The following is a 14,435-nucleotide window of genomic DNA, read 5'->3' as shown; positions in this document are numbered from 1 at the left end:
GACCAATAACAAAGCAAGTGTCTCAAACAGCTAAAAGCACAGCGAGGGCTAGAGGACACAGGTGGGAGGGGTGCAGGAGGAGAGCGAAAGGTAGAGAAAGTCTGAGTGATGGTGAAACAGAGAGTGGCACTCAGAACGAGGTCAGCTCCGGATATGTTGACACTGTTAGAAATGCTGGCAAAAGCTTGAGGGAAATGAGTGGAGTGTAATTGTTGGTGAGTTCAGAGTTTTTTATCCTTAGACTTTCATAACTGGGACTTTAAACAAATTGAATCCTGTATTTGTCAAATTGTGTATTTTAATATCCTGCTTTATACTCATAACTTTTGTTTGGTCACTTTTTCCAGCATCATATGTGGACCGACCTTTAATACTTAATAGTCTTATAACTTTTATATGTTAAGTACATTACTTGTTTTAGTAACCATGCAGTGAACGTGGTAAGGTGAGGTGGTAGTTGGTCATTAAGGTTTAATATCCCCTTTCTGTTGAGACACTTTACTCCTTGAGTCCATCCCATTTCTGAAAAAAGGAGCATCCATTTAAACACAAGGTATTGTGAAAACAATAGGAAAACCAAGCTGAAGAAAAAGATGTGACACGGCTGTGTCACTCTGTATGCTGACATGAGATGAAGATGGCAGAGAAAGGGCCAGGGATGGCCACCCTTAGATTCACTAGCATCATAGTTTGTGCTGTTTTACTGGGACAAGGATCTTCTGAGAGGACAGGTCAGTGCACCGCTAAAACATGTCTACTATGATGTATTTATAACATGATTCTGGCTCAAGCTGTGTTTAATGGCTCTCTTTCAGAAGGTGCAAAAGGGGACCAGCGAGATGCCATTCTTAGGGAAATCATTTCAAAATTGAGCACAGGAAGTGGTTGGAATACCCAAAAACCTCCTCCAGAAACAAACAAGGACCAGTCTGTCCACCCCTGGGTGAGGAATATCATGGGACACCTGAAAACACTCGGTCTACTTCCCAGCAAGAATCTGCCTTCATTAAACAAGCCAATTGACAGGCGTCGTCTCTCTGGCTTCCTCTACAACATCTCTCTGTACCTTCAAGAGATGGGTGCCGAACTGGAGGAGGCACCAGCAGAGCCAGGTGAGGATCAGCTGTGGGAGAAGGTGCTGCATTTCTTTCTTCAGTCTGAAGGCAATGCTGCACTGAACCAGTGGAATGGGCGGGTGCCACCACGTCCCAGTGTCAGAGTGCAGGACTGGTTTATGTCCCTGAGGGGCAGCCCTCACTGGGACTGGCTCCTGGGGCTGCTGCAGAGCCTAATCAATCTGTCAGAGCGTCAGCCCCACAGGCCCCTCTTGACTTACTTATCTCAGAACTGGAGGACAGTCAGTGCTGTGCTGGAAGCTGCACTTCAGGCTCTGGTCAGTGGGACCTATGGCCAGGCCAGTGCAGGTCTACAGGGCTTCATCTGTGCTCTTAAGGGTCGTGGTGACTGTGCCTTCAATGTAAGCTGGCTTCAGCAGCTGTTACGCTTCCTAGAAACACGCAACTGGAAACCTGTGGTCAGTTTACACCCTGCAGGGGAAGGTGCTGAACACAGTAAGGGCTCAGGGGCATTTGGACGTTTAAAGCCCTTCAGCTTCCCTCCTGAGGTTATGAGACAGGATGGGCTGTCTGGAAATGCATCTCAAGATGACATGATGGTCACAGAGGATGATCCAGACTCCATGCAAAGTTTACTGCTGCAGGCGTTATCACGTTCAGGTGGGGGAGAGCGAGGTGGCCACTTGGCACAGAAAAATTTGGCTCTTGTGCAGAGTTTGGATGGGCTCAGGAAGGGCCTCCTGCACAGGGTGGGTAGTTCTGTCTACAGTAACCTGAGGAAAAAAGTGTCACAAGTGACCATGGCACTGCTTGATGATGTCAGCAGCCTGGTGGATGTGCCACAGCCCAACGCTCGCAGTCGGTGCTCAGTTGGTGAGTATATGGAGCAGTTGTCCCCGTGACTTGTTTGCACAATCACAAGAACTCTAAACAAATGCTGACTTAAAAACTAGGCTCATCCCACAGAAAAAACGTGCATCACTCAGAAATGTTTAAATTACATGTGCATTCTTATTCACAATCTGATAATGTAATCAGTAAATAATCAAGAAAGAAAACCTTCCAATGAAAGTTCAAATGACACATGTTGCTTTATGTAGCTGCATTCACATTTGGTTGCTTTGCTTCAGAGGATGATTCTAAGAAAAGGCTACATTAATTATTTAATATTTAAATGCCACGTCAATTCAGTATATTACAGTTGAAGAAGTGTATTATGCATTGTCAAGGTTGTTTTTAGTGTTATTCACAAAGAAGAGCATTGTGAGTTTGGCCCTGGTTTCACCTGGAGGATACAGGGGAGGCAGTGACAGTGAGTGCCACTGCTTTAAAATCTTTGTAATCATCCTGGCCGATGAAAGCATCTGTTGTTAGCCCAGCTAATCTCTTTATCCTCCCACTGATGTCAGTAACATTATATCTTGGCTATTGTCAGCTGAGCTGCACTCTTACATCGGGTATAGTCATGTACTGCAAGAGCTTCCAGTTGCTTTTTCCACCCCTCATTCACTTTGATTTCCTGTTAATGCTTGCGTTTTCTTTGTTTTTTTGAAGGTGACCTGAGACAGCTGATCTTATGGTAACATATTTGACTCACTATTTCGCTGCAGTCTACATATTTGACAGCAAATTGTTAGCAAAACAGAGATTCACATTTCTGTCATTGCTCTGTCCATGTACATGTAGGGGGATAAGACATAACGTGACATGGAATGCTCAGGCTTTGGGAGTTACCTCCCATGGTCTCCCAAGCTCACTCCCATTCCTGTCCTGCCCCTCCACTGAAGGAGGTGAACAAAGATCACGACAAACGCCTGCAGATTCTTCTCCAAAAACAGCCCCCTCTTTACGAACAATCTCCAAACAAAAGCGCCTTCATGAACTCTCAACCTCACCTCGCCGCTCCCAATTCAACTGGACACAGACAGGGAGAACGAGAGAGAGCAACGACCAGCAGAAAGAGATGGAGTACTACAGCTCAACAGAAATCCTGGAGGCAGCATGTAATGAATCCATTCCGGGCTTGACGGGCGTCTCCAACTTCACTGTGTTCCTCTACTGTAAACTGTTTGAGGGGGAGAACGGATCAGCTGATCCTGCAGTGGCCCAGATGGGGCTCGACCTGCACGCCACATGCTCTGATGCAGCTTGGTACCTGTCTGCTGCTGAGGAGGACTTCCTTTGGGTTCATGTCTGCAGTGAGTTCTTTGCGCATGAATTCAACAACACAGTGTGTGCCAACTCCTCTTTCTGGCTGCAGAGAGCAAATCAGGTAATGATGGCTTTTCTGATGTGAAGTGTGCACATGAGTTGAATGAGTTTGGATAAATCCTGCGGCATGGCCCAGTGTACTGAGGACATGCTATGTTTATGTATTTGCACGTTGCCTCTTCAGCTTCATTTTAACGTATTCTAACTTTAATATTTGCAGGCCATACTGACAAAGGACTACCATGTTTTTAACCAAACAAGTATAGACGACCTGTGTGTGCAGCTGTCAGGTGAGACGACAGGAAGTCCAGACCTCGACGAGAACTGTCTGGCTCAGTTGGGCAACAGGTTGCTCAGTGCTCAGACTTTCAGACACTGCTTCCTACCCAACAACTCCGTCCTGATCTCAGCTTTGTGCGGGAGACAGTCTCCAGACTTGCACCAATCCTTGCCAGAGGGCAGCTGGGCTGCAACGTACTGCTCCAAAATACAAAACTTGTCCCATGTTGCCCTCATTGAGGAGACATGTCAGTATAGTCAGTGGGCTGTGCATCATTTCACCAACTCCACCCTGCTGGAGCTCTGTGGGCAGACACGAGGACTGAGAGAGTATATTTGTCTCAACGCCACACTATACAATCAACTTTTAAGAGCAATGCCTCAGTTTGTTGATTTCTGTGCTGATCTGCTGGCAGAACTGGAGGGCAGGAAGTGCCTCCTGCAGAGGTTTTTTGACATGCTCCCTGCACCTTATGAGTTTGACACCTCACAGCTGTGTGTGGATCCAGCTCCGCTGCTGGCGGAAGTTGTACACAAGCTGAGTGTGTGCGAGGTCGAGGGAGGGGAGCGTGAAGGGTTTTTAGTTGTGCTGGGATATGTGTTGCGAGTCCTGGACTTCATGGTGGGCCTCTCGGCGGGCCTGGACGAGGGAGAAAGAGAGGCGAGACAAGGTTTTGGCCAGGCCATTCTCCTCTCCAGTCTCCTTGACAATTCCTCTTGGGCCACACTGGAGCCAGAAGCCTCCATGAGCGTCCTTCGCACTGTGGGAGTCTTCCTCCGCAGAGAGCAGAACGCAACTCTCAAAGAGGACCTGCTGAGCTGCTTCAGTGTAAGACAGCTGACTGACACATTCACACACAAGCACACACACACAATAAAGAGTGAATAAAACTTGTTTTTGCTCTCTACGTCAGCCTGTCTTGTGGGACCTCATCCAACGGGACACCAACTCGTCAGCTCTCAGGGTTCTGCTGCAGGTACTGCCCTAGGCACCTGCTTTTTGCAAAAAGATCAGCTTACTGAACTTTATAATGGTGTGAATCGCTGTGTCTCACCAGGAATACCTCCAAATGCCAAGAGACAGCATTCGCACTCTTGTGATGTCTGCTGAAAAGGACGCTGTTAAGAGATTTCTGTCCCATATGCATCAAAGTTGGGACCAGCTACAAGTTGAAACAGACCAGGTTTGTTCTTAAACTAACCAAAACAGTGAACGTCCTATTAGTGACACTTTTTTTTATTAAACTAACTGTGCAGGTAAGAGTTGTCATGTCCTTCTTACTGCAGTTCTGTTACACTGTTGCTATTTTATTTGAATCTGTGGCATGGCCCATGCATAGTTAAATAGCGCCAAATTCAATACACATCAGTTACTGTCATGCTCTTTGTTTTCTCTGTCAGGCCTCTCAAAAAGAGTTGCAGGCCATGGAAACAATGACCGCTGCTTTCATCCATAAGTTCCCCCGAGTGACCCCAGAACTGTTTGTGGACCTGTCTCAGTTCATTCCCTTCATGTCTGTCTCTGACATCATGAGCTTCCCAGCCTCACTGATAGTTAATGACAGCGTGTGAGTTACGTGTTATTGACAGACAAATGCATTTAGTTTCATTGTATCTTGTACATGTTCTGGTCCTGACAGCTTCTATGTTGCTCTATAGCCTGACAGCCATTCGTGACCACAGCTCGGGGATGAAGTCGCTGCAGAAAAAGGCCTTTGTAAAAAGACTCCTGCAGTCGAGTGCGGTGGGGGATGTCCCTACGTGGCCACCGTACTTTCTCAGTTCCATCCTCCCGCTTATGCCTTACCTCCCAGTCAGTCATTTTCAACAACTGACATCACAGCAGGTTAGAGGAAATGTTGTAAATTTAAAATGACTTTACACAACTGCTGAGCCTCACAGACACACAGATGACAAAGGTCACAAGGACTAAAAAATGGTTCTATGAATACAAAAGCTATATGAATCCCTGTTCTATGACCTTCTCAACTCAGTCAAGCCCTTATGGGTGATTTTTGTGAAATGCTCTCCACTTCCATCATCAAACAGCAAACCATCACCTTACCAAGACACTTTTCTGTAATTTGCCACTCATCAATGTATAACTGGCAGGTATTTTTTTCTGTCTGTTTCAACTTTCAATGTTCTCCTTTAGCTCACTCCTCTGGTAGAGTTTCTAGGAAACAGTAGTCTGGATGGTGTAAGAGGGCGCCATGTGCTCCGGACTGTCTTCAGCAAGAAAAAGAATCTGACCAGTGATAACATACTGAGGTGGGACTTAGATACCTGCACCCACGTACATAAACAAATTATCTGTGTTTGTCTATGAAAATTTTGGAGTACATTCTCCAACGTGGTTTGTATACAGAGCTTCAGTCCTGCTCAGTGTTGCTTTGTGTTTGGCCATGGTACAATATTCAGTCTGCTATACATCAAGTAATAAGGCCAAAAAAGAAAAAAGACACCATGACTTTTTGCAGGTTAGGAATCCTTGCATGTTACCTGGATCCGGTGGATTTGGGTTCATATCTTCAGGAGGTGAGCGTGTCTTCGGCTCTCTGGCAGCAGCTGGCTCAGTGTATGTCGAAGGGATTCGTAAGCGACAGCGGCAGGGTAAGCTGTGTGTTAAGTTAACCACTATCATTTTCTTGTGTTGTCCCACGCTATGCCTGACTAACTCTGTTGAACTATGTTTCACGGCCAGCTGTCCTCTTGGTTGATACCAGCCATTCAGAACCTGAACATCAGCAGCGTGGCTCCCACAGAGCTGTCTGCCCTCAGTGGTCTGTCCTCTCAGTTAGGAACTTCCTTCCTCCTGTCACTCCCCTCACAACAACTCCTGGAAATCCTCTCACAGCCAGGATTACACAGATATACTCCAGCACAGGTCTGCAGGGAATTTGTCTCACCTCTGACTTCTTCTTGACTTCTGTTAAATGTTCACCACTATTTTGTAGATATTTCTCTGATTTTCTCCCTGTCATATGTAGCATTTGCACATATGACAGACAAATTTAATTGTAAAAAATGTCAAAGCAAGTTGTTTTCTCAATAATGATGATGATGGTGATGATACACGATGATACATTCCCCAAAACTAAAGCTAGCTAACCTTGACTCTAAAATGTACTACAAGGTTTTTTGTCATAGCTGTAAAACCACAATTAATTACCTTCCAGATTTCTAGAGTTAAGAAGATAAACACTGATTAAATATATTGACTTGACTGACTTTAAGCCCGGGAGCTGAACACTTACTTAATTAACTTAATTGTTAAATACCTTCATCAGGCTTTCCAAATGTTATCCAAGATATCAAAGGACACTACTGTAAGTAGACATTCTCAAGATATTTTTTGCTTAATTTCAGCCAGCTGCACTTTCGTCACTGTGTTTTTCTCTCCTGCCAGCTCACCATGGAAAAACTGTGCAAACTGAAGCCATTACACTGTGGTCTCTCCCCTGCTGTGCTCAGAGACCTCCAGTGGCCTGAGATCAGTGAGGCTGCCCACTGCCAGTGCTGGAGAATGCTGCTAACTGAGCTTAAGCCTGGCCATAGAGCCATGTTATACAATGCAGTGCAGGAGGTGATGGTGCTATTATCTGTCTTCAGTACATCAGATATAACTTTTCCTCTCTTTTCATCCCTTCTCATAATCTGCTGTGTCAACAGGCTCTTCACAGGGACCTGCAGAACTTCACTCAGCAGGCAAACTGTCTGTTACCGTTTGTCCCTCTGAGGAAGCTGACAGAAAGCTTACATGGAGAAACAATCCTGAGAGACATCAGCCTGTACAGAGACATACCCTGGTCACCACAGCAGGTGCACATTTTACTTTAATCTGCCTTTATATGCTGTTTCAAACTGCACTGATATGACAGCAGTAGCCTGGCAGCTCTCTGACTAAAGAGGAAAATGTTACCAGCTTCAGTTTTTGGTCTCATTAATCTTCAACTCATTGGATATGCTTCATATGAGCCTTTCAGGATATTAATACTCCATACGCATCAGCCACCATCAAGCTAATTAGTTTGGATGTAGTACAATGGTGTGGGGGAGTGTAGCATAAATTAATAATGGCTGCCTTAAAGGGATTTTGTCACAGCCAAGAGTGTATTTCATCCGCTGTTCCTGGCCTAACAAGGCCCAAGTCAAATCAATAAAGACTGCCCTTTTCATTGAGTGGCTGCACTGACATGTACTGTGACAGTGAATATTAAGCCTAAAATATTATTTTTTAATAACCTTAGAGTTAAATGTTTCAGTACCCTGGGTTATTTATATGTTTAAACATTTAAATATTATATTATTATTGTTTATATATTAGATAGTCCTCAAAATGACTGTAAGAGGACTCGTATAGTCAGTATTTTGCAAGATTGTAATCACTGGTGTAATTACATTCAAAATCAGTGTTTCTGCAGCCTATAATTTTATGCGACGTTGAGCTAATGCACACAGTCGGATGGTATATCAAATGAAGTGCTATCAAAGATATACCACCAGTTTTTAGATCCAGTCTGGTTATGAGCGCACTAAAAGTTTGAAGTGATCCTTAAAGCTCCTGTGATCAAAACAGACTGAAATAAGAAGATGGAACGAACAATACAGTGACAAATGTGTTCCATGCACTGCGACTTTTCAGAATGCCAATTACTGGGAACTTTCACAGTAATTTCACCAGACTTTGTGAGCATGTCTTGTTGTGAAGTTGGATTTGACATCCTTAAAGAGGTACTCTGCCCCAAATTTTTTAGGCATCAAACACTCAACCCCAGAGTCTCGAAAGCTGGCTTTTGAATGTCAATTTTTTATTATTTTAATTTGAAGGGATTTAAATAGAGAGCACTTTTTATGGGTAATGAAGTATCACAATACCATCTGAACTTCTGAACAAGTTTTACTTTGACAAGCTACAATATGCCTTTAAAATGGTCACAACAGTGTTTTGGCAGGCTTTGGACTTTACCTCTGGATGTGAAGGCGACCATTGCGTTCAGCTGTTTTCAGGACAGTGCAGAAAATCAAACTGCAGTTATATTAAATAAAAGTAACTCTAATTTAATTTAGTCCCTTTCATTAAAGTGTTATTTATTTCAAGGTAAACCATAATCCTGTGTCTGACAACTGTTATTATTTTTTTTAATATATCTGGACAGGCTCAACTTTTGTTTAAAAAGATCCACGAATTTACAAACATTTCCAGCAAGATTGTGAGGTGAGTTGGATATATTGCAGAAGAACATCAAGTTCTATAATCGTTATTTCATTTTACCTGCAAAACTGAAATGATGCAGATTCAGTCATTTTCTGGTCTGATAGTCACTCAATGAACAATTTAAATAATAACATTTCTTCTTTTTTGTGTAGGGACCTGGGTCATATTGCGAGTGGAATGAGTTGTGACCTTTTGAGGCTTTGGAGCAATGATACAGATGTTGCAGCGCTGCTTCAGTTTATCAGTGAGCTGCCTGCAGGCATGAGACCTGCTCTGGTGAGGAGCAAATACTTCAGCACCCCTCAGACTCTTGTTGTTATGTTTCAATAACAAATTAAAAATCCTGTTTAATTCTAACAAGCTCAGATGTGTTTTGGCTGTGTTATCAGCGAAAATGTATCGTGGAAGAACTGAGGAAACAACCTGAACTCGACCTCGGTGCTCTGGGCTCTGGCTTTACTGCTACTTTACCGTAAGTATCTTATGTATTTTGGTCTTGACATAAATATTTAACATCTAAAGGTGACTACATTTATGCCTACTCTTCTTCTTTTCCAGTGTGACAATGATAGAGAGCCTCTCTAATGTATCCTTCAGAGCCATCCTGGACCACATTCAGGCACACTTTGCTGATTTCCTCAGGCTGCCACATTACAAGCAGACGAATTTAGCAGAGAAAGCCGTAACTGAGCTGGTAAAACACCAACATGAGCTATGAAAATACTGCATCTCCTGCATATCCTTAAGTTATGTGCAGGGATTGACACAGCAGAAACCAATTGCTGCATGTAATTTATAAACATTCTGAAGGTAAAACAACAAGCCTACGGTAAATTAATTTCAAAATTCTAAACTGGCACAATGAGCATTCAGAGCAAACTGGAACGTGGGGATGCTATTTCTGTTTGAATTAAATCAGGGCTTGCGTCAGTGATGGTGAGTCATGTATTTGATTTAGTAGCCACACATTAATCAGGCAAAAATGAAAAAATTAAATAAAGTCAAATAAATGAAATAAAGTAAGCTACATTTCCAAGGAAGCATGCACAGACACGCATACAAAGAGAGAAACAGATGGGGGAAGAATTTCAGAACATAACCTTCCTCATTATCTCAACAGCTTTGCACACGAGTGAAGTCCTGTCAAGGTGAAATCCCTGTAATCCTCACCGACTGTTCGTGGTGCTCTGCAGGGCTCTTCTCAGGCTGCGGGGGAGATTAATGGCACCACTCTGGACATCCTGGGGCCTTTGCTGCCTTTCCTGGACCGGGACAGTTTGGCTCTGGTGGACAGAGGAGCTCTGGCTCTGCGGCTGGAGGAGATGAGAAGTTTCTGCTTTCCCAAAGAGGCTCTGAGAGACATTGGCGCCCTGCTCACTCAGAAAGACCTGCTTGGGTAAAGAAACATATCATGCTGGAGAAAACACATTCGGCTCATGAGAGGTTCATTTCAATCATTATTTTTAAAAGCATGACTTATTAATTACAATAATTGGCTCGTTTTCTGACGATAAGTTATCTTGAGCATTTCAGTCTTTTGTTTTCACAAGATCATGAGATCATAAGAACATCAGCTTTGTTATCTGAACAGTAAACTCATGATCCGGAGATGATGACATTCAAAAGATTTCCTGTTCTCCGCTGCTGCACCAAGTTAAAAGATACCAAAGTTATTACAGTTTATACTGAGAAGTATGTGAATGTTTATGCAAAATTCATGCCATCCTCAGGACCATCTGGCTATAGCACGGCTTAACATGTAATTGAATATAGTGTATAGTATACTGGTCTACAGTGATTCATAAATTAAAATTTTCTACACAGGGGTAGAGAAGTAGCATAAAAGTAGTAGAAATAGTTTGTATACGGTAAAGCGTATAAAATAGCTGGCAGATGAATTCCAGCATTGTGCCTGTGGATTACGAAGCAGCAATGAGAAAACACACGTACTTGTTAACAGGGAGCCGTCAAAATGGCAACCTGGGGATGTTGAACATTTGGGCAGGCTGGTGTTTTCTCTCTCAACAAAGCAGATCAACTCTATTCCACTGGTAAGCACCCCAAAGCATCCATGTGCAAATACTTCACTTCACTGCACTTGAACTGGCTTTCTGAGACAAAATGTGTTTCCCCTTGTGCAGACAGTGCTGAATAAAGACACGGTGGAGCAGGTCCTGGTGGGTCAAGGACACTGGGAGGACAGCGAAGTGGGTAGAGTGTGTGTCACTCAGTGTATGGACCAGCATCGTCAGAGACAGCAGACTCAGAGTCTCATTCGAGGGATTGTGAAAGCACGTAGCAGGAGGGCAAAAGGTTCAATAAATATTTCCTCTGACTTTCAGTGCTTTTATTATATTTTGTTGTAATGTTTTTAATTCTGTATCAAAAGCATTTTGTGTCTGTATACATTTTTATTTGTTCATATTTGAATTCACTGCTGTCTCTACGAGCAGCACCAGTTCCAAGCTGTGCAGACATCAGAGGGACTTTTCCTTCAGCTTGGACATCCTCTCAGCTCAGCCGCATGTCACAGGAGGATCTAAAACAGTGTGTGGAAGTTTTCGGTCAGGACGCTTCACTGAGCTCTGAGCAGCGCCGAGCATTGTGGGTGAAACTCAGGCAGGTCAGTAAAAGTATGCCTGTGAAACGCCATGTGAAATCTAATCTCTGATTATTTTTTTGAATACAACTTGTCTTCTACCAGCATCCACACATTATTCTCCCCTCCTACCAGTAAGACCACAGCATGTCCTTCTACATGGGTTATATGGGCACAATTTGGGTCAACCTGTGGGTTATATCATTTCATGGAAAACTACATTGCAAAGTCCAGCAGAAGGATCAGTACCCTAAAAACTGTTTTCCTGTGTTAAAACAACACATTGGTCTACCTGGTCCTCATCAGCAGCATGAGTTTGGGGGATTCTGTTTGTCTGTCTGTATGTTAATATCAACATAATTTGTGGCTGAAATATGAAATCTGAGGTTGTGGTTCTTCGTTAAATCCAGTCCTTCAGTCCGGTGAGAGAGCTGAAGGCAGATCAGGTGCTGGCTCTGGGCTCACTGGTGACCGAGATGGGGGAAAGAGAGCTTCACGACGTCAGCCTCACTGATCTGAGCGTGTTGGCACATCTGGGCACGCTGACAGGCTGGAGCCCTAAAAAGGTGAACTTCTGAAGTTTTCATTATTTTTCATTCTTCAAGACCTTGTCCATTAGTGAGTGTTTAAAATCCCTTTTTTTTTTTTTTCAGATGAGAGCGGTGATTTCAGGTGTGATGCGGAAACGCAAACTGAAAGTGGAGCAGTTAACAGCCACTGATCTGGCAACATTTGGCCGTCTGATCTGTGGTCTGTATCCCTCAGAGATCAAAAGACTGAGCGCCTACAACCTCAGGTCAGCCAGATACCTAAACGTATTTCTGCAACCCCCTCATACTTAGGTTGTACTTAGCAAATGAATGAGTTTTCCACGCAACGTGTGAGACCCAACAAAGCACTGAAAACACTGAAAAATGATCCAGTAAGAGAGAGAAATGGCATCAAAACATTAACATGCATAAATAAAGATATACAGTAAAAAGGGGTTAACAAATACTACTAATTTGCATACAATGCAGTAAGTACATTGTGTACTACTTACCAGTAATTAGCAGTAAACATCATGATGACTCTTTCCAGGGCCATAACAGAATTCCTTTCAGAGAGTAATTAATTGATTTCACATCCACTTGCTAACAGATGCTAACTAACAGAAGGCTGGTGCACATTTCTCAGCAGCACAAACATAATGAAAACATTTTGTGCACCCTCAGAGGAGGATAAATTCCTGAATATTTTTCCTCAAACTGCAGTATGGCTGTCCCCTTCCTGCGAGAGACGTCCCTGCCCTGCACAGAGCAGCAGATGGAGGCACTGACAAGCCGTTTGTCCAGACCTGAAGCCTTTGGTCCAGTCAGCGCTTGGGGACCAGAAGTTTTCCTTGAAATCGGGACATTGTCAGGTATAACAGGAGATAATTTCCCCGGAGCTATAAACGTTTTTGTGATGAAATGTTTTTAAAATGTGTTTTTGAAAGAGGGAGGAGGCTGGGAGGAGGAGCTGACAGCTCATGGATGGATAGGTACAATTTAAAATGTCCTTGAGGGTATAAAAAGTTTTTCTGTGATTTGATACCAGAAGCATTAATTATCTGACTACAGTGTTTGTGTCTCTTTCTAGTGGGCCTGGATGATATGGTGCTGTCAGCTCTGGTACAAGAACAAGTGGAGGGAATCATCCCTGAAGCCATCGCTCTTATGACACCAAAAAAGATGGCAGTGAGTTCCACCCATGATCTTACAGCCATTTATTCAGACTAATCTCCTGAACAACATTCAGCTTCAGTATACCTTCATATAAGTGGCACCAGTGTTGAATTTGTCTGAATTATATTTTACTTCTGTAGCAGTTTTAGTGCCATGAAGTGTGAAAGAGGGGAATCAATGGGCCATTTTCGTGGATAACATCTTGACAAGTCACAGGCGTAAAAAATAAAATGAATGATGGCTAAATTTATTTCCATTTAGCTGTTTTAGTTTCAGGATTCTGATATTGTGTATGCAGGCTCACTGTCACTGTCATGGCTTACTGTGACACTCAAATACACCAGAGCCATTGTTAATGTTACCCGCTTGGCAAGTCATTGTGTTGACAGTTTTACATATTTCTTGCAATATTGTCTATTATTTTGAATATTTGAAAAAATATTTTTATTTATACATATGACATAAATTAGGTATTTACACACACACACACATATATGTACACATGTATGCATATATAATATAAAAGTTATCTGAAAATATTTGTTATATGAAAGTCATAATTTTTGAGGAAAAGGAAAAACATAAATTTGATATTATCTTTTCGGTCAGAGAACCTCCTGTGGTAGTGAGCTAGTATTCGTGTTGGATGTGTGTCTGACAGGTGGTCTTCAGTGCCTTTCGGTTGTCATGGCTGAGCGTGGAGCAGGCGTGGGCAGTCACTGAGGAGCAGTGGGCAGAGCTGGACACTGAACAGAGACACGCTATTGGACTGGCCAGATACGAAGGAGACGTCCTGCTGGAGCTGAGAGGTGTGTCTTAAAGAAAATAAAATAATATGATAAAACCTCCTTTTATTAAGCTCCCTCATAATGAATGTGTTACAGTTAATTAAGGAAGAGTCTGTGAGCACATATACTTTCATTATGAAAGTGATTTTTATGTTGTGTTGATACATGCTCTGTTTGTCTGCTTCTGCAGGGAGAAACTTGTCTCCAGCGGCTGTGGATGCAGACAGTTTCGCTGTACGCTCGCTGACTCTGTGCCTCTTGTTATGGCAACTAATTTAAAATGCTGCATCCAGTTTAATTGTCCCTTCTCCTCTTTGGTATCATCATATTTGTACTTCAAATAAATATTTTGAACTGTTCTGTCCCCTCTGTGTGTTGGTCCTTTAATTAACATTGCTCTTGATCGTGCTCTGCTGCGCACTGTACTTTTAATTGAGCTATAAGCTTGACAAAATGTAAATAAATGTATGTGGTTGTACTGTGTATGATATTCTTTTGCTAGAACAATCATAGGAGGCAACACCGTAATTATTGTTTATTTGGCTCAAGGAAGGGCTT

At 43.0% G+C, this 14,435-nt stretch overlaps 1 protein-coding gene across 1 annotated transcript; it reads left to right on the top strand.

Annotated features, from left to right (window-relative positions):
* The first annotated feature begins 439 nt into the window (after positions 1-439).
* LOC124057450 (stereocilin) lies at positions 440-14,261 on the top strand. Its single transcript, XM_046385733.1, has 28 exons — positions 440-1,949; positions 2,631-2,655; positions 2,763-3,348; positions 3,508-4,395; positions 4,481-4,543; positions 4,625-4,750; positions 4,968-5,134; positions 5,226-5,412; positions 5,722-5,837; positions 6,047-6,179; positions 6,271-6,453; positions 6,857-6,895; positions 6,976-7,152; positions 7,239-7,388; positions 8,726-8,784; positions 8,937-9,060; positions 9,174-9,256; positions 9,343-9,478; positions 9,978-10,180; positions 10,745-10,835; positions 10,926-11,097; positions 11,238-11,407; positions 11,794-11,949; positions 12,037-12,179; positions 12,637-12,785; positions 13,004-13,101; positions 13,751-13,898; positions 14,068-14,261. The coding sequence occupies exons 1-28, from the start codon at positions 776-778 to the stop codon at positions 14,154-14,156; spliced, it is 5,835 nt and encodes a 1,944-aa protein (XP_046241689.1). The 5' UTR covers positions 440-775; the 3' UTR covers positions 14,157-14,261.
* Positions 14,262-14,435: the final 174 nt, after the last annotated feature.

The sequence above is a fragment of the Scatophagus argus genome, chromosome 1 (genome assembly GCF_020382885.2).
Source record: "Scatophagus argus isolate fScaArg1 chromosome 1, fScaArg1.pri, whole genome shotgun sequence".
Lineage (NCBI taxonomy): Eukaryota > Metazoa > Chordata > Actinopteri > Scatophagidae > Scatophagus > Scatophagus argus.
The sequence above is the reverse complement of the archived record's forward strand: the minus strand, read 5'-3'. Positions and strand labels throughout refer to the sequence as shown.